The 26,193-nt window shown below is 36.9% G+C and overlaps 12 protein-coding genes and 1 non-coding gene across 13 annotated transcripts; 9 read left to right on the top strand and 4 right to left on the bottom strand.

Annotated features, from left to right (window-relative positions):
- Window positions 1-6: 6 nt before the first annotated feature.
- SOCG_03679 (uncharacterized protein) lies at window positions 7-2,206 on the bottom strand. Its single transcript, XM_013163591.1, has one exon. The coding sequence runs from the start codon at window positions 1,998-2,000 to the stop codon at window positions 168-170; it is 1,833 nt and encodes a 610-aa protein (XP_013019045.1). The 5' UTR covers window positions 2,001-2,206; the 3' UTR covers window positions 7-167.
- SOCG_03678 (uncharacterized protein) lies at window positions 2,149-3,466 on the bottom strand. The gene has a single exon (XM_013163590.1). It carries the CDS (start codon window positions 3,328-3,330, stop codon window positions 2,587-2,589), a length of 744 nt encoding a protein of 247 aa, XP_013019044.1. The 5' UTR covers window positions 3,331-3,466; the 3' UTR covers window positions 2,149-2,586.
- Window positions 3,467-4,566: 1,100 nt separating this feature from the next.
- SOCG_16238 lies at window positions 4,567-4,649 on the top strand. The gene has a single exon. It is a non-coding gene; the product is annotated as a tRNA-Lys (tRNA).
- Window positions 4,650-5,414: 765 nt separating this feature from the next.
- Window positions 5,415-7,241, top strand: SOCG_03677 (acetyl-CoA ligase). Its single transcript, XM_013163589.1, has one exon. It carries the CDS (start codon window positions 5,704-5,706, stop codon window positions 7,237-7,239), a length of 1,536 nt encoding a protein of 511 aa, XP_013019043.1. The 5' UTR covers window positions 5,415-5,703; the 3' UTR covers window positions 7,240-7,241.
- A 166-nt stretch (window positions 7,242-7,407) lies between these two features.
- SOCG_03676 (cholinephosphate cytidylyltransferase) lies at window positions 7,408-9,287 on the top strand. Its single transcript, XM_013163588.1, has one exon. The coding sequence runs from the start codon at window positions 7,524-7,526 to the stop codon at window positions 8,643-8,645; it is 1,122 nt and encodes a 373-aa protein (XP_013019042.1). The 5' UTR covers window positions 7,408-7,523; the 3' UTR covers window positions 8,646-9,287.
- SOCG_03675 (U3 associated protein Utp25) lies at window positions 9,288-11,662 on the top strand. The gene has a single exon (XM_013163587.1). The coding sequence runs from the start codon at window positions 9,465-9,467 to the stop codon at window positions 11,403-11,405; it is 1,941 nt and encodes a 646-aa protein (XP_013019041.1). The 5' UTR covers window positions 9,288-9,464; the 3' UTR covers window positions 11,406-11,662.
- SOCG_03674 (F-box protein Pof7) lies at window positions 11,602-13,448 on the top strand. Its single transcript, XM_013163586.1, has one exon. The coding sequence runs from the start codon at window positions 12,148-12,150 to the stop codon at window positions 13,216-13,218; it is 1,071 nt and encodes a 356-aa protein (XP_013019040.1). The 5' UTR covers window positions 11,602-12,147; the 3' UTR covers window positions 13,219-13,448.
- On the bottom strand, window positions 13,178-15,850 carry SOCG_03673 (uncharacterized protein). The gene has a single exon (XM_013163585.1). It carries the CDS (start codon window positions 14,161-14,163, stop codon window positions 13,711-13,713), a length of 453 nt encoding a protein of 150 aa, XP_013019039.1. The 5' UTR covers window positions 14,164-15,850; the 3' UTR covers window positions 13,178-13,710.
- SOCG_03672 (uncharacterized protein) lies at window positions 14,851-15,867 on the top strand. Its single transcript, XM_013163584.1, has 2 exons — window positions 14,851-15,097; window positions 15,156-15,867. The coding sequence occupies exons 1-2, from the start codon at window positions 14,950-14,952 to the stop codon at window positions 15,662-15,664; spliced, it is 657 nt and encodes a 218-aa protein (XP_013019038.1). The 5' UTR covers window positions 14,851-14,949; the 3' UTR covers window positions 15,665-15,867.
- An 807-nt stretch (window positions 15,868-16,674) lies between these two features.
- Window positions 16,675-17,731, top strand: SOCG_03671 (methyltransferase; the record flags this gene model as incomplete). Its single annotated transcript, XM_013163583.1, has 4 exons — window positions 16,675-16,688; window positions 16,815-17,212; window positions 17,285-17,398; window positions 17,478-17,731. The coding sequence occupies 4 exons, from the start codon at window positions 16,675-16,677 to the stop codon at window positions 17,729-17,731; spliced, it is 780 nt and encodes a 259-aa protein (XP_013019037.1).
- Window positions 17,732-17,932: 201 nt separating this feature from the next.
- Window positions 17,933-21,513, bottom strand: SOCG_03669 (nuclear export factor). Its single transcript, XM_013163581.1, has 4 exons — window positions 20,831-21,513; window positions 19,997-20,639; window positions 19,383-19,949; window positions 17,933-19,340 (listed from the first exon to the last, which is right to left on the bottom strand). Exons 2-4 carry the CDS (start codon window positions 20,628-20,630, stop codon window positions 19,159-19,161), a joined length of 1,383 nt encoding a protein of 460 aa, XP_013019035.1. The 5' UTR covers window positions 20,631-20,639; window positions 20,831-21,513; the 3' UTR covers window positions 17,933-19,158.
- Window positions 18,235-18,973, top strand: SOCG_03670 (thymidylate kinase Tmp1; the record flags this gene model as incomplete). Its single annotated transcript, XM_013163582.1, has 3 exons — window positions 18,235-18,367; window positions 18,417-18,613; window positions 18,671-18,973. 3 exons carry the CDS (start codon window positions 18,235-18,237, stop codon window positions 18,971-18,973), a joined length of 633 nt encoding a protein of 210 aa, XP_013019036.1.
- On the top strand, window positions 20,776-26,183 carry SOCG_03668 (HAL protein kinase). Its single transcript, XM_013163580.1, has one exon. The coding sequence runs from the start codon at window positions 23,516-23,518 to the stop codon at window positions 25,808-25,810; it is 2,295 nt and encodes a 764-aa protein (XP_013019034.1). The 5' UTR covers window positions 20,776-23,515; the 3' UTR covers window positions 25,811-26,183.
- The last annotated feature ends 10 nt before the right edge of the window (window positions 26,184-26,193 follow it).

Raw genomic sequence — 26,193 nt, 5'->3', positions numbered from 1 at the left:
ATTTGGGTTTTTGAGGTTTATAATTTTTGCACTTTCTCTCTCCCTATAATAGAAATTTAAGTTTTTATTTTCACATATCTTTATTTTCTATATATTCATTTATTAAACAAATTAGTATCTCTTTCATAAACTCGTCATTCATACATGATGCTTACTGTCTTCTGCTTTTATCGCTTCTGTAAACGCTTCATAGCTGCTGCTGCTCGTTTTTCACGTTCAATTCTTTGTCGCATTTCTGGACTTAGAGATTTCAGATCATCCTGCTTACGCATTTGATTTATTCCTAAGGAATGACCTTTACCAAAATTGATATCGTAATCTTTCTTCTCTTGTTCTTGAATTTTCTTTATAGCTTCTTGGCGTCGTTGTGCTTCTTGTTGTTCGCGTTCTTCTTTTTGACTTTCTGAACGAGCCTTTGCTTTTTGTCTCAGTTTTTCTATTTGATCTCGTGACTTTGCTGAACCAACTTTAGCCATTTCCCAGTCATATGCTTCTTCACCTAGTTCGTATCGAGCAATTGAGAATTCATCTCGTACTTCCCGATTGCTAGAGCTAATTTCATAAGGAGTTTTATTGTTTCCATTTTGTACAGTAGGGTCCGCCCCTTCACGAAGCAACCTTGCTACTAGCTTTGAGTTTCCTTGAGCAACTGCATAATGTAAAGGTGAAGAAGTATGATTATGTACATTTAGTGGGTGAAATCGGAAATTGATGGATAACGCATTTAGCTCTAGATATTTTAAGGCGTCCTCCAGTTTATTCGCTTTTAAACTCGTAAGTAATGCATCAGTATGTTTTGACAATAACTTTTTCTCCTTTTCCAGTTTATCCCTAGCTTCTTTTTCAATTATTTTTCTTTCTTCATTCTCTTTCATGATTTCTCGTTGCTGAGTATCCAAGGTTTGAGTGTTGATATTACTGATTTTGGGCGTGACTAGTTCTTTATAACAACGAAGTAGCTCAGAATGCGTCGCACGTTTTGTAGTAAAGGGAAATGTCCTCAATCTTGGGTCCTTAGGGTTAACCAAAGGATCCGACTGTGAAAAAAATATAGATCGATTTGATGCACCAATTGCTCGGACAAATATCAAATCACATTTATCCAGTAGAGATTTCCATTCATTAAACAGTTGATGAATATCCCGAATTAATGCCAACTCGTTGTATCGACGAAGACTGCTACCGGCGGAATGGATGCCACCCTTTGCATTATCAGCAGCACCTTGAGATCCACCTTGTTTCCTTCTCGTAGTATATCGGTGAATCGTTTTCTGGGCTAGAACTTTGGGAGTAGCAAAAGACTGAGGAGATTTTCCATAAGCCTCATTGGAAGCTACCATAGCGGCAAAATGACCACCGCCTAACATAAACATGGCTACCTGAAGTGGTTTCTTTTGGTTTTCAATTTGATATTCTAAGAGATTATCCTTTGTTATAACGGAATCCAAGGGAAATAAGTGTCGGTATATACCAAGAAATAGCGGACTTGATAAATCTTGATGTTTTACTTCGAACCAAACTATCGGTGATTTTTTATGTTCTGTAGACTCTTCGTTTTCTTGCTGAGGTTTTTCATTTATTCGAAGAGAATTTTGAAAAGCCTTTTCCAAATGCGCTTTACTAGCTTCATCCTCGTCTAAACTATCATCGCTTTCTGAACCTGATATGGATTCTGTCAGGTTATCTAAAATGTGGTCAAATTCATCCTGAGATACCGAAGGAAGACTTGCCCCTGCGCGTTTCGCATTAAACCGATGCCAATCCGTTTTAACATGCTGTTTTCGGTTCTCTAAATTGTTTAGATCATTTATTCCACATACAGTACATGATAAAACATTTTTTTGGGTAGGGTCAGTGATTCGAGACTCTCTCGCGTTTTCCGTATCTTCATTTGCTTCAGGCGCCGCCGAAATATGATTTGAAAGATCGGGTTTTAATTCTATAGATGCAAGTACATCGTCCGGAAGGGTGAAAATGGTAGACTTTTGGATGTCTTGCATTTCTTAACCAGTAGAATTTTTTTTAAATAGCAAACGATCGAATAAAAAGGTAAAAGTATAAGTTAACTTCCAATAAATTTTCAATTATTATTAATCCTTGTAATATCCGTTGAATTTGACTTATTTTTAACTTGTCCTTAGGAAAGTGTTATGTAAACGTTTACTACTCCCAGGTCGTCGTCATATGCGATTTAGAAAAAATTTCGTGTAATAGACAAGAGTCTTATTTCATAATGGAAGGAAATTAAGCCTATACTCCAGATTTTAGAATTTGTAATTTTAAGCGAGAAAAAAGTTTTAAATTGTAAGAATGAGTAGCAGAAACTGACTTTAAATGGATTCATCACGCTCAGCAAAGCTCGTCTTCCGTTTTAACGATTTTAGTTCATTTGCAAAGAAAATTTTGAGTAATTTAAAGAAAATGTGTAGACTGCTTTTGAAGATATTACCGTTCTTATAAACCACTATGAATGAATAATAGAAAAAAGCAAAACATTCTTAATCCGAAGTATGTCTTAGATAAATATAAAACAAAAATTCATAGTCATTCTCTCTAATTAATCATAAACAAAGGTTGGGATGAACTTTACTCGACAAAGGACTTCCATTCAACAAATTGACCAGTAACCTTTTCACTTGGGTTTAACGCCAAGTAAGTAAGAGCTTTGGCAACATCGTGAGGAGACACAAGCTTACCAGAAGACTTGAGTTCTTTGAAATAGTTATGCATATCTCCCATGGCAGGCTTGTTTTGCTCATTGCGAATAATATCTTGCATAGGAGTGTCAACTACACCAGGTCGTACAGCAACGCTCATAATGTCCTTTTCCTCGCTTCCAAGGCTCATAACAAGCATGTTAACAGCTGCTTTCGAGGTGCTATAGGCAGTCCAAGCTGGGTAAGCTCGAACAGCGGCCCCAGACGATACGACGACTATCGAACCTTTTGCTTTGCGTAAATGAGGGATTGCTTGCTTGATAGTTTCGACTACGCTAAAGAAATTGACATCAAACAACTTTTTCCATTGATTCACATCCGCGTCTTCAATTTTCGAAATTGGTTCAACAAGACCTGCGTTTAAGATAATGGCATCAAGTCGGCCAAACTTTTTAATAGCGGTATCTACGCTTGACTTGGCCGTTTCTGAAACATCACCCTGCACATGCACGAATGAATCTGGATGTTGCAAAAGTAAAGTCTCTAGTTCCTTCGTCAAGCTTCTGCTAACGGCAACCACCTTAGATTTAGCACGAAGTGCTTGAGCAGTCGCAAGACCAATACCTTTAGAAGCGCCTGTCAGTAATACTACTTTTTCTGCAATATGACTCATTATTAGAATTTAGAGCTAGTCTTTTTTTATGATTTAGGTACAATATATATTTTCAGTTATTCCAAGTCAATTAATTGCTAATCAATCGATGCAAGGAATCAGGTGTGCGGTTGAGGATGGATGAGAGAGTAGGGAACACGTACATATGGTTCAGGCAATCATCAAACTGTAGTAATCCAGTACCTTGAAGCATCTAATATATCCTAAAAATACAAAAGAAAGAAAAAATATAATGAATATCTATACCAAAATAAGCTGAACGAAATGAATAAACAAGGGTATTCAAAGAACAATATCCACTGTAACGAACATGGGGAGAAATTCATTCCTTTAGTAGATGAGCAGTTTATTATAGCCTTTCAATGTCACATCAAAAACGATGAACTATGGTCACAATGACTTGCATGTTTGATGCTCCCCTAATATCCTTTTATTTTTCTCAATGATATACAATTTCTAGGTGTAGCTCTATGTTTTCAATGGTTCTATCATATACTTTCCCTCATTATTTGGATATTTTAAAGAGCTAGAAATGATCAGCGTAGCTACAAAAGCTGATTATGAAGGAAAAATTGGAATCATAAAACAGCATGACAAAGTTGTTGCTCGTCATATTTCCGTTGGCAAGGTCGACTGTCCTTATCCAAATATTTTTCTTTTGGTACAATTGTTTTAGAAAATCAAGGTAATAACCATTCAAAGCAATCAACGTCTTTTCTCTTTCTTCTTAATCAGTTGGAGGAAACGGTGAACCTTTCTTAACTTACAGGGTATGACTTTGTCAAACTATTTACTATTATTAAAAAGTCAAAGCTCGAGCTCCTCTCCTTCCATCATGTTGTTCCATTTTCTATAACTAACTCCCTCAAAGATATCTTGCGGCTGTTGGGCGGGCATGCATGATTTCTACTGACTATTCTTTTGAATTGTTAGCAAAGTTAAAAATTAGCTTTTATTTTGGTTTGTTATTTTTAAACCCTTCTAGCAGTTTTTTTAATAAGCGCAATTAAGGTCTACACCGACCTTTATGGGGTACTGCTTCCCGAGCTCAAAAATATTGTTGCCAGATATGTTCATTCATCAAATACTGGAATTTCCCACATCTAGTGTGTGAGATGAAAATTGGGATAAATCTGTTCTTTACTATTTCTTATTTCAACTACGAAAGAATAAAGTAATCTCAAAGACCTTCCAGAGTCTAACTAGATATAGTAAATCAGTTATACTACCAGCGAGTCCCGGGTAGCTCAATCGGTTTAGAGCGTCTGACTCTTATGAAGGTCATCAGAAGGTTGCGAGTTCGAGTCTCGCCTTGGGAGTTCTTTTTGTCGCTTCGACAAGGCAGTTATTACAATGTGCGGAAATTTTTTTCTAAAATGTATTTATTACGATTCTAGCTTGGACACATATTCCCTTCGTTATTGAGGTTTTTCTGTTTGTTTTCCTTAATCAAAAGTTATGATGTCGCATATAATGTCAGAGTCAATGATCTCTTTATTTTTAGTTGCTGGTAAACAGTGAATGTTTCATTGCAATTATCATTCACTGAGCTTTTGATTAGTTTCCTTTATTTATTTTCTTACTGTATTTTAGCTCGTGGATCTGTATGATCTGCTTTCAAATCATGAACGAAGGAGAGTAGTAGCACACCCATTCACTTGCTTATATACGTACAAACTTAGCATACTAATAATCCTAATAAAGAAAAGAAAAAACAACTAATCTTAAAAGCTATACAAATAATCTTTAAACTGAGTATTGGGTTTATGAAGTGAATGGTCCTTAAAAGTTGACAGGACGTTTCACAATTCTCGGTTGTAATTGACGTAGCCTCTCATGAAACAAATATTTTTTTTCTTATTTAGTCTATTTATAGTACATGATATCAATTTTATTTCGCTTTTGAGGATTTGTAGTAGCTAATGCTTACGGGATCCTCTCTCACTCAAAAAAGAAAAGCAGATAAGTAAATAAAATAAAATTTAAAAAAGTTTAAAAAATAAATGTTGAGCAAAATCATTTCAGTTTTCTGGTTGAATAAATTAAAGGGTATAACATAACGTATAGGCATGATCTAACTTCACCCGTTCTCCATCCTTCATAACTTTTAATTGCCAGGAAACATTCCAACCAGAACAAAGCTCTTGTAGTTGGACTTTTTGGAAAAAGCTTCTGTTTATTACATTTTGAAAAGTAGCTTTACATTTATATTACTTTTGTTTTTGTTCTTTACTAGGGAGTTTCAATAATCATAGGACTGAACGATACTGTTGGATTTGCATAATTCAACATTTGATATTACTTTTGGTTTCTATTTATTTCCTTGTTTCTTTGCTTTTTGTTATACCTTAAAAATTTTTGATTGATTTTATCATGTCTTTTGCTACTCTGTATGGTGCTTTACAAGGAGATGCTCATGCTAGAGCTTTGGCAGCTCCTGCAAGTTCGGCTACGTTGTCTTACAGTGAGCTCCGAATTGCTATTATGGATCTCCAAAGACAAATTGCCGGCTTAGGTATTAAAACAAGCGATCCTGTTAACATCGCTGTCCCTAATGGCTTGGAATTTGTTGTTAGCTTTTATGCCGTCTCTTGGCAAAGAGCCGTATGTGGACCTCTAAACTCAAATTACAAGCAATCAGAGTTTGAGTTTTACATTGACGATTTAAAGAGCAAGCTCGTTTTTGTCAGCAAGGGTTCTATTGAAGCTAACACCCCTGCCGTTCGGGCCGCCAAGAAACTCTCTGTTGCTGTAGCAGAACTTTCCTGGTGTCCCGAGTCTCGTTTAGTGAAGATTGTTCGTGTCGAAGGATCTAACCCTTCTTCACCCCAGCCCCTTGGTCTGCCTCATGCCGACGATATCACGCTTGTTTTGCACACCAGTGGTACTACTGGACGCCCCAAAGTTGTTCCTTTAACCCATCGAAACCTCTGTCAAAGCACTAAAAACATCAGCGCTTCTTATCGCCTTTCTCCCCGTGATACTTCATACGTGGTAATGCCTCTTTTCCACGTCCACGGCCTCCTTTGTGGCCTTCTAGCCACACTTGCATCTGGTGGTGCTGCTGTCGTTCCTCCTCGTTTCTCTCCTAAAACATTCTGGAAAGATTTTACTCAATATGAGGCAACCTGGTACACTGCCGTGCCAACAATTCACCAAATTTTGTTGCGCATCCCTTTACCCAACCCACTTCCTATTATTCGCTTTATTCGTTCATGCTCTTCTCCTTTGGCACCTCCTGTATTGCGTAAGCTTGAAAAGGCTTTCAAAGCACCCGTTCTTGAGGCATATGCCATGACTGAAGCTTCACATCAAATGACTACGAATCCACTTCCTCCTCTTACTCACAAGCCTAAATCTGTCGGTGTACCATTCGGAGTTGACTTAAAGATTCTTGATGCTAAGGGCAAGGAAGTTCCCCAGGGCTCTGAAGGTGAGATCTGTGTTCGTGGTATCAATGTAACTAAGGGATATCTTAACAATGCAGAAGCTAACAAGTCTTCTTTCACTGAGGAAGGCTTTTTCCGTACTGGTGACCAAGGTAAGGTCGATGCCGAAGGCTTTGTTTTCATTACTGGCCGCATTAAAGAACTCGTAAACCGTGGTGGTGAAAAAATCTCTCCAGCTGAGATTGACGCAGTCTTGATGCAGCATCCTAATGTCACTGAGGCTGTGTGCTTTGCTGTCCCTGATGAAAAATACGGACAAGATATTCAAAGTGCAATTCATACCACATCTGGAAAGTCGGTAAGTGTTAAGGAGCTACAAAGTTTCTTGGCTCAGAGAGTGGCTGAATTCAAAATTCCAAAGAAGTTTTACTTTACCGACAAGATTCCCAAGACTGCTACAGGAAAAGTGCAAAGACGCCTCGTTGCCGATGCCTTCTTCCATCCTAAGGCAAAGATGTAATGTCGTTTATTTTTAGTTGTTTAGTACTTGTGTGAATTAGCTTGTTTAAATTACATTTTTTTATTTCATTAAATTTTTATGATAGTTATCTTACTATATTACTTTTCAAACGACAATAAATTGTACAATCCATTGTCTTTGTGTATACGAATAAGTGGTGACTCTTTGGGCCAATTTACGGCTGAAGATAACTTCCTAACCACAGTCACCACTGCCAAGGTGGAATTGAAATAACTTAGCCGTCTTCAGTAAAATCGTACTTTTAGAGGTTCATTATTCATATTATGGGAGAAATAGAATTGAGAAAGGACGAGAGCGCGAAGCGACCTATCGAGAATGTAAATTTTTCAGAGGATGAAGACTCGGTGAAGCAACAAGCTAAAAAAGTCACAATAAACAACTCGAAAGAGGAAGAAAAGTCAGAAAGTAATATTGAAGATCAAAATTCAACTGACGATTCCAATGAGGACCAAACGACTCCTTCGTATCCCACATCCGATACGGATGAGGATGAAGCTCATAGTGAAGTAAAATTCAAAGAGCAATATTCTCAATTTAACTATCCTATCAATGAACCTCCTAGTGATCGACCAGTACGTGTATATGCAGATGGTGTTTTTGACTTATTTCACATTGGTCATATGAGGCAATTGGAGCAAGCCAAAAAAGTGTTTCCCAATGTCCATCTGATTGTCGGACTTCCCAATGATAAGTTGACCCATCGCTTAAAGGGATTGACAGTTATGAATGACAAAGAAAGAGCTGAAGCACTTCGCCATTGCAAGTGGGTCGATGAAGTCGTTGAAAGTGCACCTTGGGTTATAACTCCCGATTTTTTGGAAGAGCATAAAATTGATTTTGTCGCTCATGATGATATACCTTATGCTTCAGATGATAGTGGTGACATATATCTTCCGGTGAAAAAAGTAGGTAAATTTATACCAACGAAACGAACGGAAGGTGTATCCACCTCTGATTTAATAACACGAATTATTCGTGATTATGATCAGTATGTCATGCGTAATCTTGCGAGAGGCTTGGACAGAAAGGTTTTGAATGTATCCTTGTTTAAAAAGAATGAACTGGATTTTCGCCATCACATCAAAATGCTGCGCGATGCAATTCGTAATCACTGGGTATCTACTAGTCGTGATCTGAAGGCGGACATAAAATCTTTCCTTTCGATGGCTACAACGGATTACCAATTGCAATACACTCCTTTGCATGGCTCAAGTGCGCCTCCTAGTCCTGGTCCCGGAAATCACCAAAATAGCTTCCTGGGCGGCTTAAATCGATGGATGCAACGTCGATCAAGCAGCCAATATGATTTACCTCAAATGAAAGCCAATCTGTCTAATCAATCTAGTGAAAATGATGATACGGTAACTCTTAAGAATCATCAATAAATTACGAGTTGCTTTTTGTGATTGATTAGTCAACAATTCCTTGATATATCCGAACGATCTATAAAGACGAAACAACTTGCCCTCAACCCTTCTTACTTTTACCATTTGTTAATTTGGGATATGGCGACAATACGGAACGGACTTGTTTATATTTAACTTCATTGTTCATAAATCCTCTTATAATGTTCTCAATAGTCTGAAGACTATATAACGATTGTTTGATTCATGCTAATACTATCACTTATGAGACATTTCGTAATTTGCTTACATATATGACTGCCCGATATTAATCCTCATGCACTATGGTAATCTTCAGGCTTACTTAATACCCACTATTGGCTTTCCTCTCGTTCATGTTTTGTTTAATACAGCAGCTCAATTAACTAATGGTTGTTGTCTTTTTGTGTAGTTAATGGAGGGTTTTTTTTTCTGCGCTTGGATTTACGACTTTAATATTAGGAGATCCTTTTTTCTCTTCAAAATATAGCGTCTTTTATCAATGTCTCATGAGTAGTTTTCTTTCCTCGAGGTTATATTTAGTGTCTCATGTAGCACTTAGTTATTTTTTAATTTTAATAAAAATTTTTTATCAACTTCCTGTTAAATATGAACAGAAGTCGTATGTACGAATGTTGACCTTCCCATAGACGAACTTCACTTCCACCTACACAATTTTACCAATACCCATTGCAAATCTGGTTTTGTAATCAGGTTCATAACGGAGACTTATATAAAATAAATTCTCTACTAATTAATTAATACTTGCATATATTTCAAACTGTGTTTAAAGGGTAGAAATTTTCAGAATAAACTATCACGATGGCAGGGTTTGGCAACATAGATGAGATGTCAAAGGATGTGTTAGCTGGAAAATCATACGAAGCTTTATTGTACTTGATGCACAACAGGAAAAAGAGAAAACCAGAGAAGAAATCGGAAAACGAAGATTTACCAAAGCATAAAGAAAAAAAAAATAAAGTAATCGAGAAGTTAGACGAGCCGGACACAAACGAAGAAGAAAACGAATCCTATGAAGAAAAGGAAATAATTGATGCTCTGGCTCATGAGGATTTCGATAATGCTGATGAGAAGGAAAGTGAAACTTCTCAAGACCCTTTCATTAGTCACTTTGATTGCGAGAATATGCAAGTCATAAACGAATCAATCTCGTGTATAAAGGCTATGAATTGGTCTCAATCATCGGAGGAAACCAAGCTAGGAATTTCCCAAATTTTTACACCAGAAACGGAAGAGAAAATTCCTTACAATTGCATACCTAAGAGCGATAACGTTTCTGATCTAGGTCTGAAGCAACGAATTTTGGAAGCTTTTAAGTCGCAAAAGCCATCAGGGCATTTGACGACTATGCAAATGGAGATTGCCAAACATATGTTTAATTATCAGGATGTATTTTTTACAAACATGAACTTTAAGAGCCACAAACTTATTGTCTCTTTATATGCGTTGCACTCCTTAAATCATGTGTTCAAGACAAGAGATCGTATTTTAAAGAACAGTGCAAGACTATCTCAAAACCCCGAGCTAGAGTTCCGGGATCAAGGATACACTCGGCCAAAAGTCTTGGTCCTTTTACCAACAAGAAATAGCTGCCTGGAGTTTATTAATACTCTTATATCTTACTCAGGAGCGGATCAAGTAGCTAATCGTAAGCGCTTTGAGGATGATTTTTCAATTGAGAAGGAAGTTATATCTGAAAAGAAACCTGAAGATTTTCGTTATTTGTTTGCCGGTAATACTGATGATATGTTTCGGATCGGTATTAAGTTTACCAGGAAAACCATTAAGTTATTTTCTCAATTCTATAATTCCGATATTATTGTTGCTAGTCCATTAGGTTTACGATTGGCTATTGGAAATAAAGGTGATAAGAAAAGAGATTTGGATTTTTTGAGTTCCATTGAGGTATCGATTATAGACCAAGCCGATGCTTTATACATGCAAAACTGGGAGCATATTGAAGCTATTTTTGATGAAATTAATAATCTACCCAGGGAAGCTCATGATTGTGACTTTAGCCGCGTACGTCCATGGTATTTGGACCAGCAGTCAAAGTATATGAGGCAAACTGTTTTATTTTCTCAATATAATGCTTTGGATATTAACTCCTTTTTTTCGCATTACATGTTGAATGTTGCAGGAAAAGTGAAGTTCCGTACCTTAAACCGTGGAATTCTGAATCAATTAGGCTACAAAATTAAACAAACGTATGTTCGTGTGTCTAGTGACTCCATCGTCAAATTACCGGACGCTCGCTTTTTCTACTTTATAAACTCGGTCTTGCCTCATCTTGTTAAGAGTCCCCAAGGTGGCATTTTAGTGTATGTTCCTTCTTATTTTGATTTTGTGAGAATACGAAATCATATGGATGACGAAGCGATTAGTTACAGTGCCATTTCTGAATACTCTAGTACATCAGATCTAACGAGAGCTCGCACTTTATTCCAACAGTCGAAAACCAAGATTTTACTATATACCGAGCGTGCTCATCATTTCCGTCGGTTTGATATCCGTGGGGTCAAAGCTATTGTTATGTTTGCTCCTCCAACAAATCCCCAGTATTATGTAGAGCTTGCAAGGATGCCGATGCGTTCAATTACTGAAGGAAAGCTGGATCAGGACGCTGCAAAATGTAGAATTCTATTTTCGAAATATGACTCCATTAGCCTTGAAGGTATTGTTGGTTTTCAAAGGGTTCCTAATATGTGTCACGGAAGACACGAGGTTTTCGAATTTGTTTGAATTTGGATAGGAAAGAAAAAAGAAGCCGAAATGAAAAACTAAATGTTTGACTCACCGGTCTAAATTGATAAGCCGCATTCGTCACAAAAAATGGTAATATGAAAGAAATTGTGAGTGTTGGCGAATCGGCTTGTTTTATATAGATCCTATATTTTATAGAGTGTATATTAACTAGGGAAAGGAATGGTTCTAGCAATATAACTACAAAGTATTTAGAAGTATATAAATGCCTTCGATTGTTATTTTGCACTATTGGTATATATATATTGATCACTAGACTAGACGAACAACATCCATTTTAAAGCAAAATTATTTTATCAGCTTTGATATAGGTAATTTCATGCCAGTCATTTGAGGAAACCAATTAATTTATTAACTAAAAGAACAAATTCTTGTTCTTTTAGTTTAAATAAACTAAGGAATTATGACAGAATCTCTTAAAGCTGATACTTCATGAGCTTATAATCTCAAGGTTGAATATCTTCGGCGCCACTCTCATTTGTTCTCATTGTGTTTTACCCCAATATCTTGCATTCTGCATAAAAAAGAGAGAAATAGCAAGAAGTCTATTTAACATGAATTAACTTGAATTTTAAAAATTCATTTTTGAACTTACTTGGAATGGAGTCCTCTAAGATTGCTTTTACAATTGGAGTTGTATTAAATACGATTGTGCATTTTTGAGAAACGGCTATAATTTGATTATCATTTTGAAGTTTCAAGTCTAAATTTTTTGGTCTAAATGGAAGATAAACGTTTATTACACAACCTTGAAGAATGCTCAGATAATGACATTCTCAAGAAAGCTCTACTTCATTATAGAGAAGCGGTTGAATCTGAGAAGCAAGGTGATATTGGCAACTCTTTAAACAGATATCGTCTGGCTCATAAAGTTCATGAGGACGTAGAGGTGATTTATCGTCGAATAGAGCGCTTAGCAATTCAAAATAATAAGGAGCAGAACGAAGAAGATCGTAGGTTACTTTCTGAAAAAGAAATAAATAATAGCAGTGAAGAAGATGAGCTATCAAATGGTTTAACTCAGCTCTCCGTGGCACCTCCTTTCATACTCAAACTTCCGGATGAGGTCTTGCTTCTCATAGTGGAGCAGTGTTTTGAGAACTTGAATGACTTATCAAATCTTCCTCGTATAGCACGAAGTTGCAAATTACTTGCAAAAGCGTGTCGAGCAGACTCTCTTTATCGCCGATTTTGTTATTTTAGTTACCAACTGAACGAATGGCAACAAACAAAAGAAAGTATAGAGGAGGAGCTATCTTCTACATATCATCAAAGCTGGAAGGAGATGTATTTAAAAAAACCTCGAATTCGATTTGATGGCTGTTATATTTCAGTTTGCAGGTACTTTCGCCCGGGAACTAGTGATACCAGTTGGAATCAACCTATCCATTTAATATCTTATTATCGTTATCTTCGATTCTACCCGGATGGAACTTGTATGGTTTTCCGAAGCAATACGGAACCGAATCTCATTGTTCGAACCTTCGGTAGGCACCAATCTTCTTTTTTCGTACCTTCTTCTTCGAATCCTGCTTTTAGTAACGGAGAAGTTGCGTGCATGGCTACATGGTCTATGTCTCCGGCTGGCCAACTTTTGCTTTCACATCCCGCTGGCGGGCGGGCCTATACATACGCGCAAAGCTTGCAAGTTAAAGGAAAGCGTTTGAAGTGGGTTTCTTTTTATGCCGTTGACAATGAAATGTTTGAGACGAGTGAATTTCCTTTAACACATCATCGTGACTACATTTTCTCCCGTGTCTACAATTATACCTCAGAAAAAGTTGAGCCATAGGTAAAGAAGTAGGTATACTTTTGTTCTTCACCCGAGCATTATTGATCGTGAATTTCAAGAGGTCGCATTATAAAGTTGGCGATAGACTTAAATGGCTATAAATTTTACTAATGAAAGCTAGAGATAAAACTATACTATTTAGGAACAATAGCATAGCAACTAATTATGATTAGAAGAGTAAATTTCATAGTGCGTAATACATAAACAAACGGGCATAAACGAAATAAAACAGAAAAAACTCATTGTAATTATTAATACCCAAAACAAGATCATAAAACCGTTAAAAACCAAGAATCCTTTAAATATTCGTATCGTTATAAAAGTCCGTTAACATGACATGCAAAAGTTAGTCAGTGCAAAGAGGATAGCTTCAGATAAGCAAAAGCGATAAAAAAAACCAATAATAAACTTCGTGTCCAGAAACCCCTAACCTGTAGGTGAATCACAGGTAAAGACTACGTGAACAACAAACGGCTCAACTGCCTCACTTAATTAAACTATTTCCTCTGGCGGTAAATAAACAGGAGGAGGCGATTGGGGTCTTTCATGACTAACTCTGGGTGTAACTCCATCCTCTCCCCTTGGAATCTCAGAGTGACCTAATACACCCGGTGCACTTTCTTGAACAGCGGCTGTATATGGAGGTGGAATTTCATCAGGTTGGTTTTCAGTAACAGTTGTTCTCGTCCCATCCTCTGGATGCCTATATGTAGCTGTGTAATGGACAGAAGGCTCGCCAGGAATCCCCATGACAGTTGCAGTCTGCAAGGAATTACCATGATGATTACCTGACACAGTGCTTGATTCAGAGGGTCTAGTACGCGAAGTAGGTTTTGCTTGACCTGTGGCTCTTTGACGACGTTTGAGAAAATAATTATGAATCATCATAACAAATGAGACAACGAGTGCAATTAGGGCAAACCCAGCAAAAACAAAAAAGAACATAATCAATTGATATGTTAGAATGTATAAACGAGCGATTGTACTATGTTAGCTCGCTTCTTTGTTATGATGAAGTGAGAGGCGTAATAGGTAAACGTTGGACTTGGTTATGGTATGGCAGGTGATCAACAGATCATGAAACCATAAAGTCAGAAATCAAAAAGATAACAAACAAAAAAAAAAAAAGAAATAAATCTAGTAGTAATAGTTAGAAGTTTCCGAAGCTGGGCGTTAATTCAAGCTGTGCATAGCTGTTCATTGAGTTTATGACAACGTAATTCAATTCAAGTCAAATCAGAACATTCGCTTTTTTTTTAAAAAAAAATAAAAAAAAATTAAGAAATATTAATAAAAAGTTCGTATCCTTTTGATTTTGCCCTATAGGTACCGTTCATCCATGAGCAATTTTGAAACTTAGGCTTACCGGATTTTGGACTTCATTACCCTTCTTACAGAGAAAATTATTTATTAGCTACTTGAATAATCTCTTGGAGAAGTCCTAAAAATGCTTTTGAAGGCTGGATTCTATTCGCGACTCGACATTTGAACAGCGTGTGTCAAAGAAAGCTCCTTAGTTTCTATCCCATTTGCTTCATATAAGGAGCGATTCGTTTGGATTGTTAATACTCATAAAATCTAATTCCGCTTCTTTGTCTTAAGAATGGGCTGACGCGTGAATCCATATACAAAGAAAGTGTACGCGAAAGACAATTTGTCCACTACCAATATCTTCTTGTTAGAGAAATCTAGAAAGTAATTAAGAGGACTTTTTTTTAAGAAAAAAAACTGATGAGAGTAACTGGTCCTGATTCTTGTGAATTCGATAACCCCTCTTTACCATTAGTAGAATTAGAACCATATGCTCGTGTAAATCGTGAATCTACAAAACTATGTAAACGATATCTGAAACGAGACTACTCTGGAAAAAGCATTTACCGTAAGCCAGAAAAGAAAGCATAAAACGAACTATGTACTAACCGTGGAATAATGATTAGAACCGGACTCCAGTAATCCGACTCGTTGGAAATATGAAAGACCTTTAGAAACAATACGCGCATGGAATAATGTTATCGATGGAAGAAAGCCTGATCAAAATATTCATGCAGCGAGATTGTCAAACTTGAAACCAAGCTCTTCTTTAAAAGACCGGTATCCAACTATAAAAAAGCAACAAGACCCCGTGGTTTTGGAGAATGCCCGTTCTTTTGCTAAAAGTACTTTGAGGCCCTTGAGCACGGTTCCTTCTCTAGCATCATCTACTGACGAAGAGGACGATCGTACTGAAACATCAGTGTTGATGGAAAAGAAAGAGGAGGGAAGACCAGCCATTAGCTCTGTTCCTATTTCTTCCGATATGCTTTGTGCGGCGGCAAGCAATGGTTACTTTCGTAAACCAGCTGTGTTAAATCAATCCTTGGTGCCTTTAAACTCGGTTGTACAACCTTCACATAAGCAAGAACTAAAACATAAACTGAAACAATTTGTTCATAATGTTTTAAACTAATTGTCTAGAAAATTTGTTGCTCAAACATAACGTTTATAGAACTGGGTTATATAAGGCATATTGTCGATTATTATCAATCAGACAGTAAGCATGCAGATATTCGGGAAATTGGAGTTATTGTCGTTGCATGAAGTTATGAATATTACAGTATGAATTATTTAATGTCAAAATATAAATAGACTTTATTATTACACTGTGCCAAAAATAGTAAGTCAGCAGACATCTTCATCATGTAAGTTAGACTTTGTTTGTATTAGATTTAGATAAATCATTGTTAAGTACGAGAATGTCCACCCTGGTTTGTTTAACTGAATTAAACAAGCTCAAAAAGCCAAGTCGGACCCTTCTCCAGTTTTAAACTGGGTCTGAAAGTTGATAACGATCTGTCTCTCAACAACTAGATTCCTTATATTTTGTAATAGGAATGAATATAGAAATTATATACATGCATACAAAAATCACTGCAGCAGACCTTCGTAGGAATGAATACGATTTTGCGTGTTCGAAAATTACCGTTGTGATATACACAAAATCGACAAATACAGAAATAAAATACTAATTAAGTAAGTATTCTGGACGTGATTTAGATTTTTTTTCAAAATTATTATGCGTAAAATGCTAAAGTATCGAATACTTTTTGGAAATACGCATGTTCATCGTTACTTTTAGAGTAACAGATATAGAACCATACAGCGGCCATTTTGTTTGTTTTTTTCCTTTATTACAACAATTTTAGATTCAAAACTAATTTTGTAACACATAAACAGCGATGAATATGCTTAATTTTATCATATGAGACATATTGAGCGTTAACATTAAGGCAAGATTTGTTACGAGAAAAGACCCTATTCAAGAGTTGGCGCTGTTCTGTTTCAACAAATGATAACTGCAGCCATTTTTTGAAAAATAATTATTACGTTACTTAGTGTTGTACTTCTAACAATTCAGTAATAAGAAAGTTCATGTTCTTATATCGATCACTATCTTGCAAGTTTACCCGACTTTAATGAATGACAAAGAGTCTGTATGAAGAATTGCTCTCAAGTTTTAAACCGCAACTACATTAAATTCTTTTTCATTTATAATGGGACGAGACTTTTGGTAAACTCGAGCATTTCAACTGTATATTCGTTATTAATAATGATTCTAGGTCAGCTGAAACCTATCAAAAAAATGCCGCGTTTGTTCCTTTACTAACAAAGGAAATCGTAAAAAAACTAGCTTTATCACCCCAAGATGTTGTTCTTGACTTGGGATGTGGGGATGGAGTATTAACTCAAAATTTGGCATCGCAGTGTAAACATATTACTGGCATTGATTCAAGTCCATCTATGGTTCAATCTGCAAAGCAAAAAGGATTGGAAGCCTATGTAGTTGCAGGGGAAAAGCTTGCCAGTGCAACTGAATTTCCATCGGAAGGGTATGACGCCGTTTTTAGTAATGCTGCCTTGCATTGGATTCTTCGAAATCCAGAACAAAGAAGCACTGTTTTTCAAGGAGTAGCTCGTGTTCTTCGTCCAGGTGGTCGTTTTGTTGCAGAATGCGGAGGTAAGTAGACCTCGATATGAATCATTTCAGTCGCTGTTTGCTCCTTTAGAAATACTAATAGAGAATTATTAGCTTTTGGTAATGTTTCAGAAGTGTTATCCAGCATATATACTGTACTATTAGACCATGGAATTCCTAAAGAACGAATTGATGAAGCTAACCCTTGGTATTTTGGAACTGAACAAGGTAATGATTTTATCAAAGGCACCATTTGCGCTTTCTACTTATTATTTATATCATTTATTGAATTATTAACTCTGAACAGCCTATACGTCGATGTTGAATGAAGCTGGGTTTGAGATCACTTTTATTGAAAACGTGACTCGGCCAACTTACTTGGATCGTGATGTTCGCCAATGGTTAGACACATTTGCGCACAATTTCTATGAAGCATTTCCCCATTTGAAGGAAACCCTTCGAGAACGTGTTTATCAAGCCTTGCTTTGGGTGGATTGCACAGAAACCGGAGATTGGTACTTGCAGTATCGCCGTTTGCGTTTTGTTGCAAAAAAGAAATGATGAATTTTTACCCTAAACCAACCGGTCTTCGTGCAAACTTGAACGTTTAATGTTTTGAATCATTGACACTTGTCGACGTAATCGAGTTACCTGTTTTCCTTCCTCTTTTTCCTAGAAAAAAAAAGAACTAAGAAGTTATCTATGAGAGAATCACTGCTGGACTTTGAAATGAACGCTTCCAGGAATGACATTTCATAAATCAACTATTGTTTTACAGCTAATAATCCGTATCCATGATTAAGTAAAGTAGATACACGTTAATATTTTTCGTTTTGTATGCTAGTTAGCTAAGTTTTATACGACTGATTTTTCACCGAAAGTTTATTCTATCTCGTCCATTACAGTCAACATATCTACTCATCTGTAATCTAGTGAATAGACTTCTATCTTTCGCCATTCCTGTACGTTCTTTTCGTTTTTTTTTGTTTGCATTTAATATCTCCCAGTTTTAAACACCTTATAAGATATATTCACAACAACCTTACAGCCTTGTGTTTCCAGGAATGAGTACACAAAATAGAGGTTCTTTAGTTGTCATTGAAGGGTTGGATAGATCAGGAAAATCAACCCAATGTCAGTTAATATTGGAAAACTTGCAAGCCAAAGGCAAAAAGGTTCAACTCTACAAGTTTCCAGGTATGAATTAATCGCGATTGAAATTTGGTTTGTCTTGCTAATAAATTAGATCGTAGTACCGCCATTGGGAAAAAAATTGATGCATATTTAAAAGAAACTAGCCAGCTGAGTGATCAAGTCATTCACTTACTTTTCTCAGCGAACCGATGGGAACTTATTGACGATATCAAATCAAAAATTCAATCTGGTGTAACTTGTGTTTTGGACCGTTATGCCTTTTCTGGGATTGCCTTCTCTGCAGCTAAAGTATGTTATCCTGATTCTCTTATAAGTCTTTGCAAACCATTATGCTAACATTTCTAGGGACTCAATTGGGAATGGTGCAAAAGTCCTGATCGAGGATTGCTACGTCCAGATCTTGTAATTTTCTTACATGTTTCTCCCGAGATTGCTGCAAAGCGTGGCCAGTACGGAGAGGAACGTTACGAGAACATTGAGATGCAGAAAATGGTTGAGAAAAATTTTGAGCGGATTCAACGAGAATACACAGAAGAGAAACTGAGCTTTGTAACCTTGGACGCTTCCAGCAGCCTTGAAACTGTCCACTCTCAAATCATTAACTTGATAGATAAAGTTGATGTATCTAGAGCTTTAGAGACTCTTTAGTTTAGTTGTATCCGAAAAATATTCGGATCTTTTAATTATAAACTCATTTTTTATTATTATTTATGGTTTACTGAGCCTTACGAACCTATTCATGAATGTTTATTCGTGTGTTTAGGTCTCCGTTAAATACAATAATTGATATCCAAAAATAAAGATTATTAGAAGTAAACAAGGTAATTAATAAGCTAGTAATTTTTAGGATGACTCCCCCGTTTAAAAGAAGACTTCTTTCGTATGTCTTTCTTTGAATGGCGGCGCCTCTGAACCGTTGCACGGTCGCTTGCAATGCATATAATATCAGAAGTCGGTACTTTGTGATATTTCGTATCAGCTAGGTATGAGCATTCATTGTCAACCGGTAAAGCATCTATTCAATGGGTTAATTAAGCATGAGAAGACAAGAACATACCATGAATTAAAACTCTTTTATTTAAAACAACAGATGAGGGTAGTCCATCAGTAAACTCTACTTGAAGACCATGACTCTGGCATATTTTTATAAGTTCTTCATTATGAGAGACAGAAAGGATTCTTAAAAGATCATTGAAAGGGATATTTGCATGAGCTGAAAGATACGATTTCTTCATTGCCTTTAATGCACCGGTACGTATGGAAGGAAGAAACATGTCTAATATACAAGCCATTAAGAAGGTAGTTTTGAAACTTTTAGCCAATTTGAAAAACCTCGTATAAAAATTTGGAGCAGCTTCGGTATTTTCAGAAGAAATGAGGGATAAATCAACATGTTTCAATTTTTGCTCAAAATGATTATTTCTCTGCGCATACGAATGAAGAGCTAACGCGGTTCGGACAATAGGCTTTTCTATTAAGTCGCTGGACCAGGACAGTGTCTCAATGGATAGTGCCGGATCGCCTAAACAAAGCAAAGCCATGTAGGCGCGAAATTCTGGTTCATGTGGGCTGGCTTGATTTTTCATACGTTTATAGTCATATAATTGACCAAGGGTATAAAGAACTAGATATATGATCAGTTAGATGAAACGATGGGTAATGAAGTAGTACCTTTTGAAAGCTGTTCAACTTCTTGTTGTGAACTGAAAGAGGGTTGACCTTTGAGCTCATGCAATGAAACGATGTGAAATCGTGCAATTAATTCGTGACAATAAATGGATTCTTCCGTAAATGAAGACTGTACAGAAAAATCTTGACGTATAGCACGAGTCCGATCACGTACAAAAGCATGTGCTTCTTGAAAAGGATGTTTCTGCAGCAATTGTTGAAAAAGATATTCGGTTGTTTTCTTTAGGAGAGCCGGAGGACGAACATCGGAAGGTAAGATGGGTCCTTTTCCAGCAGCAGGGCGATGATATGCTTTGACTGTGAACTCGGGATCAGGTTGATGAGTTTGTGGATGCTTTTCATAAGGATGAATGGATTTTTGCATCGTTCTTTCGACAATTTCAAAATTCGGACACATCTGGGTACAAGTGCCGACCAATATAGAACTTTCTTTCCAATGTTTGGATTGTTGAGCTTCAAAAGCTTCTTGTTCCTTTATCCTTAGTCTTCGTAAAGTTTGATATTTCAAATCGGTGTCCGAAGAAAAACGAGCTGATCGGGCAGCCCGACGTTTGGAAGAATTTGAGAGATCCATGGATGGCCTGGGTCGTGATTTTGCTTTTTTGGTTGAACTCATATACCAATCCTAAAGCGAGTGTTGTTAGCCAGGAGAAAGATAATGGAGATCAAAACAAGAATAGTTGTTCCAATTGAAAAGAAATTCTTAATAACTACATTCATATGGAAAATACTGTACAAGTCTGTAGTCCAGAACTAGCCCGTAACACACGTGCTGCCTTGCTACCACGTATATTTGAACAGACAATGAAAACATACCTTTGCAGAAAGTAAAAGACTGAGAATTTAAATTTATGTCCAAGAAATTGTCAATGTATGACGGTTGAGAAAAAGATGACTTGTTGAACAGTCCAGCAGAACATAAATGTTGCCAAAGTCAAAATAAAGCAAGCAAATCCAAAAAGAAAAGCCAAATATTGTTTTTAAAAAAAAGGGAAAAAATAGGTATTAAAAGAATACTTGGGAACGAAAGTATATCAAAACTTGAATAGTGGTCAAGAAATGGAAAGAATAGAGCTTGGAAATGGGTAGCATCGATTTAGCTGGTGTAAATGGACTTCCTTCTTCTAATAATCTTTTCCATTTGTTACAACAGTCTTGAACAAGTAAATGATAATGGACAAGGAACGCGACTAGAAAAAGGTGAATAGGACAACTATCTGAAGGATTTCGAGAATGGTTTCAATGCATTGATTACCAAGTCATGAATGGAGTCAAAAATACTTCCAACAATAAGAAAATAGGTTTTACGAATGATTAAGATGGCGATCTTGGCGAACCGATTTCACCCAAACAGAAGCAAGATGGGATGGGGTGGAAAGACGTACCATAACGCTGGTACTGATACCATCCGTATTGTGCTCTTTATGCTTTAAAATTAATACTATGTTTGTTAATGGACACGGAAAGCTCACTACCTTGTTGCTTCGTTTCTACCGTGCACTGGGTTATACGAAACAAATAAAACTATCTGACTCTATAAAGAAGGCATAGGAAATTTTTGTTCAGACTTTCTTAAATGAATGTATTCTTCTATCTCATAAGGATTCTATCCAACAGGAAGCTAAACTAAGCAGGTATAAACTTTTCTTACCCAAGGATATCAACAAACGTCCATGAGATGATTTAAGACAACTTCTTATTATATCTTTTTAAGGTACTTTCTATTTTCGACTATGTATTGCCCTATTTATCAGATCATCTACCAATTCATCCTTGGAGATTCCTTCAATAATCCCTCTCCAAACTTGCTACTTGCGAAAGATAGCTTCTTTCCTATCGTCTTTCGTCTTACTTTTGACCAGTAGTTCCCCAAATGCGTTTGTACAACGTTCCCTCGAGCACCGTCTAGGGAGTTTTTGATCTCTATATTCTCAAAACTTGACTGACTATGCTTTGTATACAATCAATCGTTCATCCAACTTCTCTCTCTTTTCCTCATTCCTATCTGTTTGTATTGTTATTTATTTGTTTGTTTGTTATACTTGTCTCTGTAGATGTTCTTTCTCTATTAGCTGTTTACTCTTCCCTTTCAACGTCAGTCTTTGAGCCACACCCTGTACCTCAACGTTCCTATCCAATATACATCTTACATTATTTACAAAGTTTGGTTTTCTCTGTTCAATTGGCAAACCCTATGAAATTTACACCAACAATGACTACTTTTCTATTGTTTACATCATAACGTCGTGGTTTGTTGGGTGCTTTTTTTTGAGGATGGGCTTTTGCGATTTTTATACTTTATACTTTATAGCTTTAAATTCTTTCCTTCTCTCTTTTCTTTATCTTTATTTTTTTTTCTTTCCTTTCCCAAACTTCTTTCTTTTCCTTACTACTACTAAGTACCTTAGCTAACGTTACTGTTCCTAGTTGGTTGCTTCCACCAAGAAGACGTCAACCCTGATTATTTGATATTGATATAGGATGTGCTTTTAAGTCTACCAACACATTTGCCGTTCTGTCCTTTCCTTTTCCTTATGTTATTATATTGTTGATTCTTTTACCATAATTGCTGAAAATTGAGAGGTTTACATATATTCTAGAGTTGGCAATTGATTTTTAGAAATCACTCGTACTTGGTGATATTATCTTTTATTTTCCCTCCTTTCCCCCGTTTTTTGCGTCCCCTCGGTTGTTTTTATTGCTATTGTTCTATTGCAACAAGGCTGTTAATTTGCCTTTTCGTGTTGCAGCTTCCCGTTTTCTATCTCCCCGTTTGCTTTTTAAAATCGGTACATACTATAGAATCGCGTATCGATAAAGCATTCTCGTTTCACATATTAATAGTCTCAATAATTTACATACTTCATACATCGTTTGTGCGCAGAGAGCGCACTTATTTGTGAACTTCTTTCAGTACCAAATCAAGTTACTAAGGATATATTACTTTTGGATGTTGCTATAAGTAGTGGAGGAATCCCTCGTCAATTTTCATTTACTTTTTCTTCTGCCCGTTTCCATTCTATTCAAAAATCTGACTTTGTTTTCTGTCTTATCTCATCCTACACTTATTTGTTTTCCATTTGTTCTTCTTATATTTGTTTGTAATTATTGTTGTTGCCTTCTCTTTGATCCTTTTCTCGTGTCTTTTTTTTGTCGTGTCTGTTTTTTTGTTGAAAATTCATATTATTTTTACTTATTTCTTGTTCATTTCGTTTCGTCCTCCCCTCCCAGATTACAACCTCTCTGGTGTCTTTTCTTTTTTCGGTGACAGACACTTCTGTTAAACTTCACTTTCTCCTTTTGTTGTCTTTGTTTTAAAATTTGTTTCCACCCCCATTCTTCTTATCAAAAAGTTCTTACGCCCTCTTCTCTAACTAATTCTTACTCAAAACAGTTAGGGTGTGTGTTTTTATTGCAACCCCTCGCAACGAAAATTTTACTTGTTATTGCTTCCTTATATATATAGATATATACTTTCATATCTTTAAATCCAAACCCAATATGTCAGGAGATAAACCTTTGTCTAGCTTGGGAAATCAAGGAAGCGGTCCTCAACCTATGGATGCTGAAACGATTCTAAAAAGTCGAAACCAATCTACCACTCCCATTCCTTCTCCATTGCGAAAAGGATTCTCAAAAATTAAACATAATATATTAAGTCGAAAGAATTCAGGCCAGTTCAAATCCAACTCTGTCGATAGACAAACCCCCCAAGACGCTCGGTATGGTCCCACGAACGATTCTATGGCCCATGTTCCCCAAACTCCCCGTGAGTCTCCTCCACTTCGAGACGCAGAAGCTCAACAACCCAAGGCTCCCGCCGGGCCGGTTCCTGTCCATGCCAATCCTCAAGGAGGCTCTCAACACCACTCAGGAGTGAAATCTTTGTTTGAAAAGGCCATACATCCTTCTCGTGGAAAGTCTTCGCAAAGCCCTTCAAAAGGTATTGGTTCTTTCATCAATCAACATATTCTGCATAAACACCCTTCCTTAGATGACTCTTCTCCAGACCACGGACTGTCCCAAGGTATTAAAAAAAGTAATTCTCATCATTACTTGCAGTCTGACAAAGGCAAACCCAGTACTCCCTCGAAACCCAATGACGTCCCTAAACGTGCAAGCTCTGCTATCCATCCAAAAGCATCTCGGTCACCACCCGGGATTGCTGATAATAACATGAACAAGGCTTCACGGTCTTCAGAATTCCCGACTTCTAAACCCATGGACATTCGAGCGAATGGCAAAAATAAACCAACCAACTCCCGTGGTGGTGGCTTCTTTGACGCTCCCCTTCACGCTTCACCTAGCTCTGGCTCCCCTGTTAGCACTCCTCGTTCTTCGAAGAGTCCCTCACAATCTTCAGTTGCTTCAAACGGTGGTTTTCGCCCGGGACCTGGAAAACCGCTACTCCCGCGACAAAGGAACCCTTACCTTAATACTTCTTATGAATCTTGGCCTCATTCTCCCGAGTATGACTGCTTTACTTATGCTGTTAGTGGTAGCTTAAACATGACTCCACAAGGAACAGGTTTCGAATGTATCAATCCCGCCAATCCTTTTAGCCCTGGATACAAGAAACCAGATACTTCTGCCCAAACCAGTGCAAATGGTTCTTCTGGAAACCAGGCTGCTCCGGAAAATGCTGGCACGAACGAAGGATCAGATTATCAGCCTGTGAAACCAAATAGCATTGAAGAGGTACCTAGGAAGTTACGACCTACCTATGTTCCTCCTTATGCCAAGCGTGTTGTCCCTCGCTTGAGTTCAAAATACGTTTTACTTGAAGAAACTAAAGATCTTGGAAGTGGTGCCACTGCTGTTATACGCTGCGTCAGTTTGAAAAATCCAAATGAGAGTGAAAAAAAATTGAGGCTCGCGATCAAAGCTTATCGCCGTAAAGCCGATGATGAATCAGAAAGCTTCTATATTTCAAAATTAACATCTGAATGGCTCGTGCAATGTAGAATGGAACATCCAAATGTTGTGAAGGCCTACGATTTATGTTTGGATTCTCATATATTTCCTTTATATAGTGACACTTGGTGTATTTTAATGGATTTTTGCTCTAAGGGTGATTTACTTAGTTTAATTAGCAACCGGCATGACCGCCTAACTCGAAGGGATTTTGAGTGCATGGTTAAACAAATTTTGCGAGGAGTTGCTTACATTCATTCTCAAGGTGTAGCTCATCGAGATTTGAAGCCTGAAAATATCTTAATTACAAGCAACGGCGCTTTACGGATTACAGATTTTGGTGCTTGCGATGTTTTATGCGATCCTGGCAATACAGAAAAACTTCCATCCGCTATATCTCAAAGTAACGGTGTATTTGGAAGCGATCCATTTATGGCACCTGAAATTTTAAGTCCTGGGTCTTATAACGCTTTTTATGCGGATATGTGGTCGTGTGCAATTGTTATTCATACGATGTACTTCCGCACATATCCATTTCGAAAAGCCGTTACCACAGATCAGCTTTACAATAAGTATTTGAGGTCTTGGCGTGAGTATAACCTTATGTGCGATGTTCAAAATGTTAGGGTCTCCAAGACTCTACCATATTTGAAACCCGTTTGCGATTTACCTGAGCCAATGCAGCGTTTGTTCTTTTGTTTAGCTAATCCTGTTCCGGAAGAAAGGATGTTGGCTTTGGAAGCGTTGAGTGTAGACTATGTGCAAAAAATTGAGTGCTGCTGTTGTGATGAACATGAAGCAATCACACGTGAGCCTGAACCGTGTTTGAAATGGAACGATCCTCCAATCCGTGAAACCTCCAACCGTCATTATCATGGTTGAATACCAAATAACTAGAAGCTGTAAATATCGGAAGGTTGTTTATTTCAAGCTTGTTAAAAATAGACGAGCACTTTTTGTGGAATAAAACAGAGAATGTTTTTAAAAAGATATTCAATTTCTAATGGAACGAAGACATAATTACCTCTGAACAGGAATGAGTTCTTTTCTATTCCATGACTTTGAATTATTTTTATCAGGAAAGAAAAAGATAAATGAAAAAATGTCAGTATTCACGTTTCATAAAAGCTTAATTAGGACTGAATTATTGCTATATTTTTTGGTTCCATAAATTAAGAATAAACCTACCAACTACATCTTTGCACTGTATCAATCATAGTTTCAACAATACTGTATATATGATTATAGGATCTTGAAATAATATG

Source organism: Schizosaccharomyces octosporus (assembly GCF_000150505.1).
Source record: "Schizosaccharomyces octosporus yFS286 unplaced genomic scaffold supercont6.2, whole genome shotgun sequence".
In the NCBI taxonomy this organism is placed as follows: domain Eukaryota; kingdom Fungi; phylum Ascomycota; class Schizosaccharomycetes; order Schizosaccharomycetales; family Schizosaccharomycetaceae; genus Schizosaccharomyces; species Schizosaccharomyces octosporus.
Note: the sequence above shows the minus strand (reverse complement) of the source record. Positions and strands in the feature narration are given on the sequence as shown.

Excerpts from the sequence above, each read along its gene's own strand:
- SOCG_03679 (XM_013163591.1), bottom strand. The coding sequence starts at position 2,000 with ATGCAAGACATCCAAAAGTCTACCATTTTCACCCTTCCGGACGATGTA.
- SOCG_03675 (XM_013163587.1), top strand. The coding sequence starts at position 9,465 with ATGGCAGGGTTTGGCAACATAGATGAGATGTCAAAGGATGTGTTAGCT.
- SOCG_03678 (XM_013163590.1), bottom strand. The coding sequence starts at position 3,330 with ATGAGTCATATTGCAGAAAAAGTAGTATTACTGACAGGCGCTTCTAAA.
- SOCG_03677 (XM_013163589.1), top strand. The coding sequence starts at position 5,704 with ATGTCTTTTGCTACTCTGTATGGTGCTTTACAAGGAGATGCTCATGCT.
- SOCG_03673 (XM_013163585.1), bottom strand. The coding sequence starts at position 14,163 with ATGTTCTTTTTTGTTTTTGCTGGGTTTGCCCTAATTGCACTCGTTGTC.
- SOCG_03668 (XM_013163580.1), top strand. The coding sequence starts at position 23,516 with ATGTCAGGAGATAAACCTTTGTCTAGCTTGGGAAATCAAGGAAGCGGT.
- SOCG_03674 (XM_013163586.1), top strand. The coding sequence starts at position 12,148 with ATGGAAGATAAACGTTTATTACACAACCTTGAAGAATGCTCAGATAAT.
- SOCG_03676 (XM_013163588.1), top strand. The coding sequence starts at position 7,524 with ATGGGAGAAATAGAATTGAGAAAGGACGAGAGCGCGAAGCGACCTATC.
- SOCG_03669 (XM_013163581.1), bottom strand. The coding sequence starts at position 20,630 with ATGAGTTCAACCAAAAAAGCAAAATCACGACCCAGGCCATCCATGGAT. Across the intron at positions 19,950-19,996 it reads AGTTGAACAGCTTTCAAAAG|TTCTTTATACCCTTGGTCAA; the intron begins GTACTACTTCAT and ends TCATATATCTAG. Across the intron at positions 19,341-19,382 it reads TAAAAGAGTTTTAATTCATG|ATGCTTTACCGGTTGACAAT; the intron begins GTATGTTCTTGT and ends CCCATTGAATAG.
- SOCG_03672 (XM_013163584.1), top strand. The coding sequence starts at position 14,950 with ATGAGAGTAACTGGTCCTGATTCTTGTGAATTCGATAACCCCTCTTTA. Across the intron at positions 15,098-15,155 it reads CTCTGGAAAAAGCATTTACC|AACCGGACTCCAGTAATCCG; the intron begins GTAAGCCAGAAA and ends AATAATGATTAG.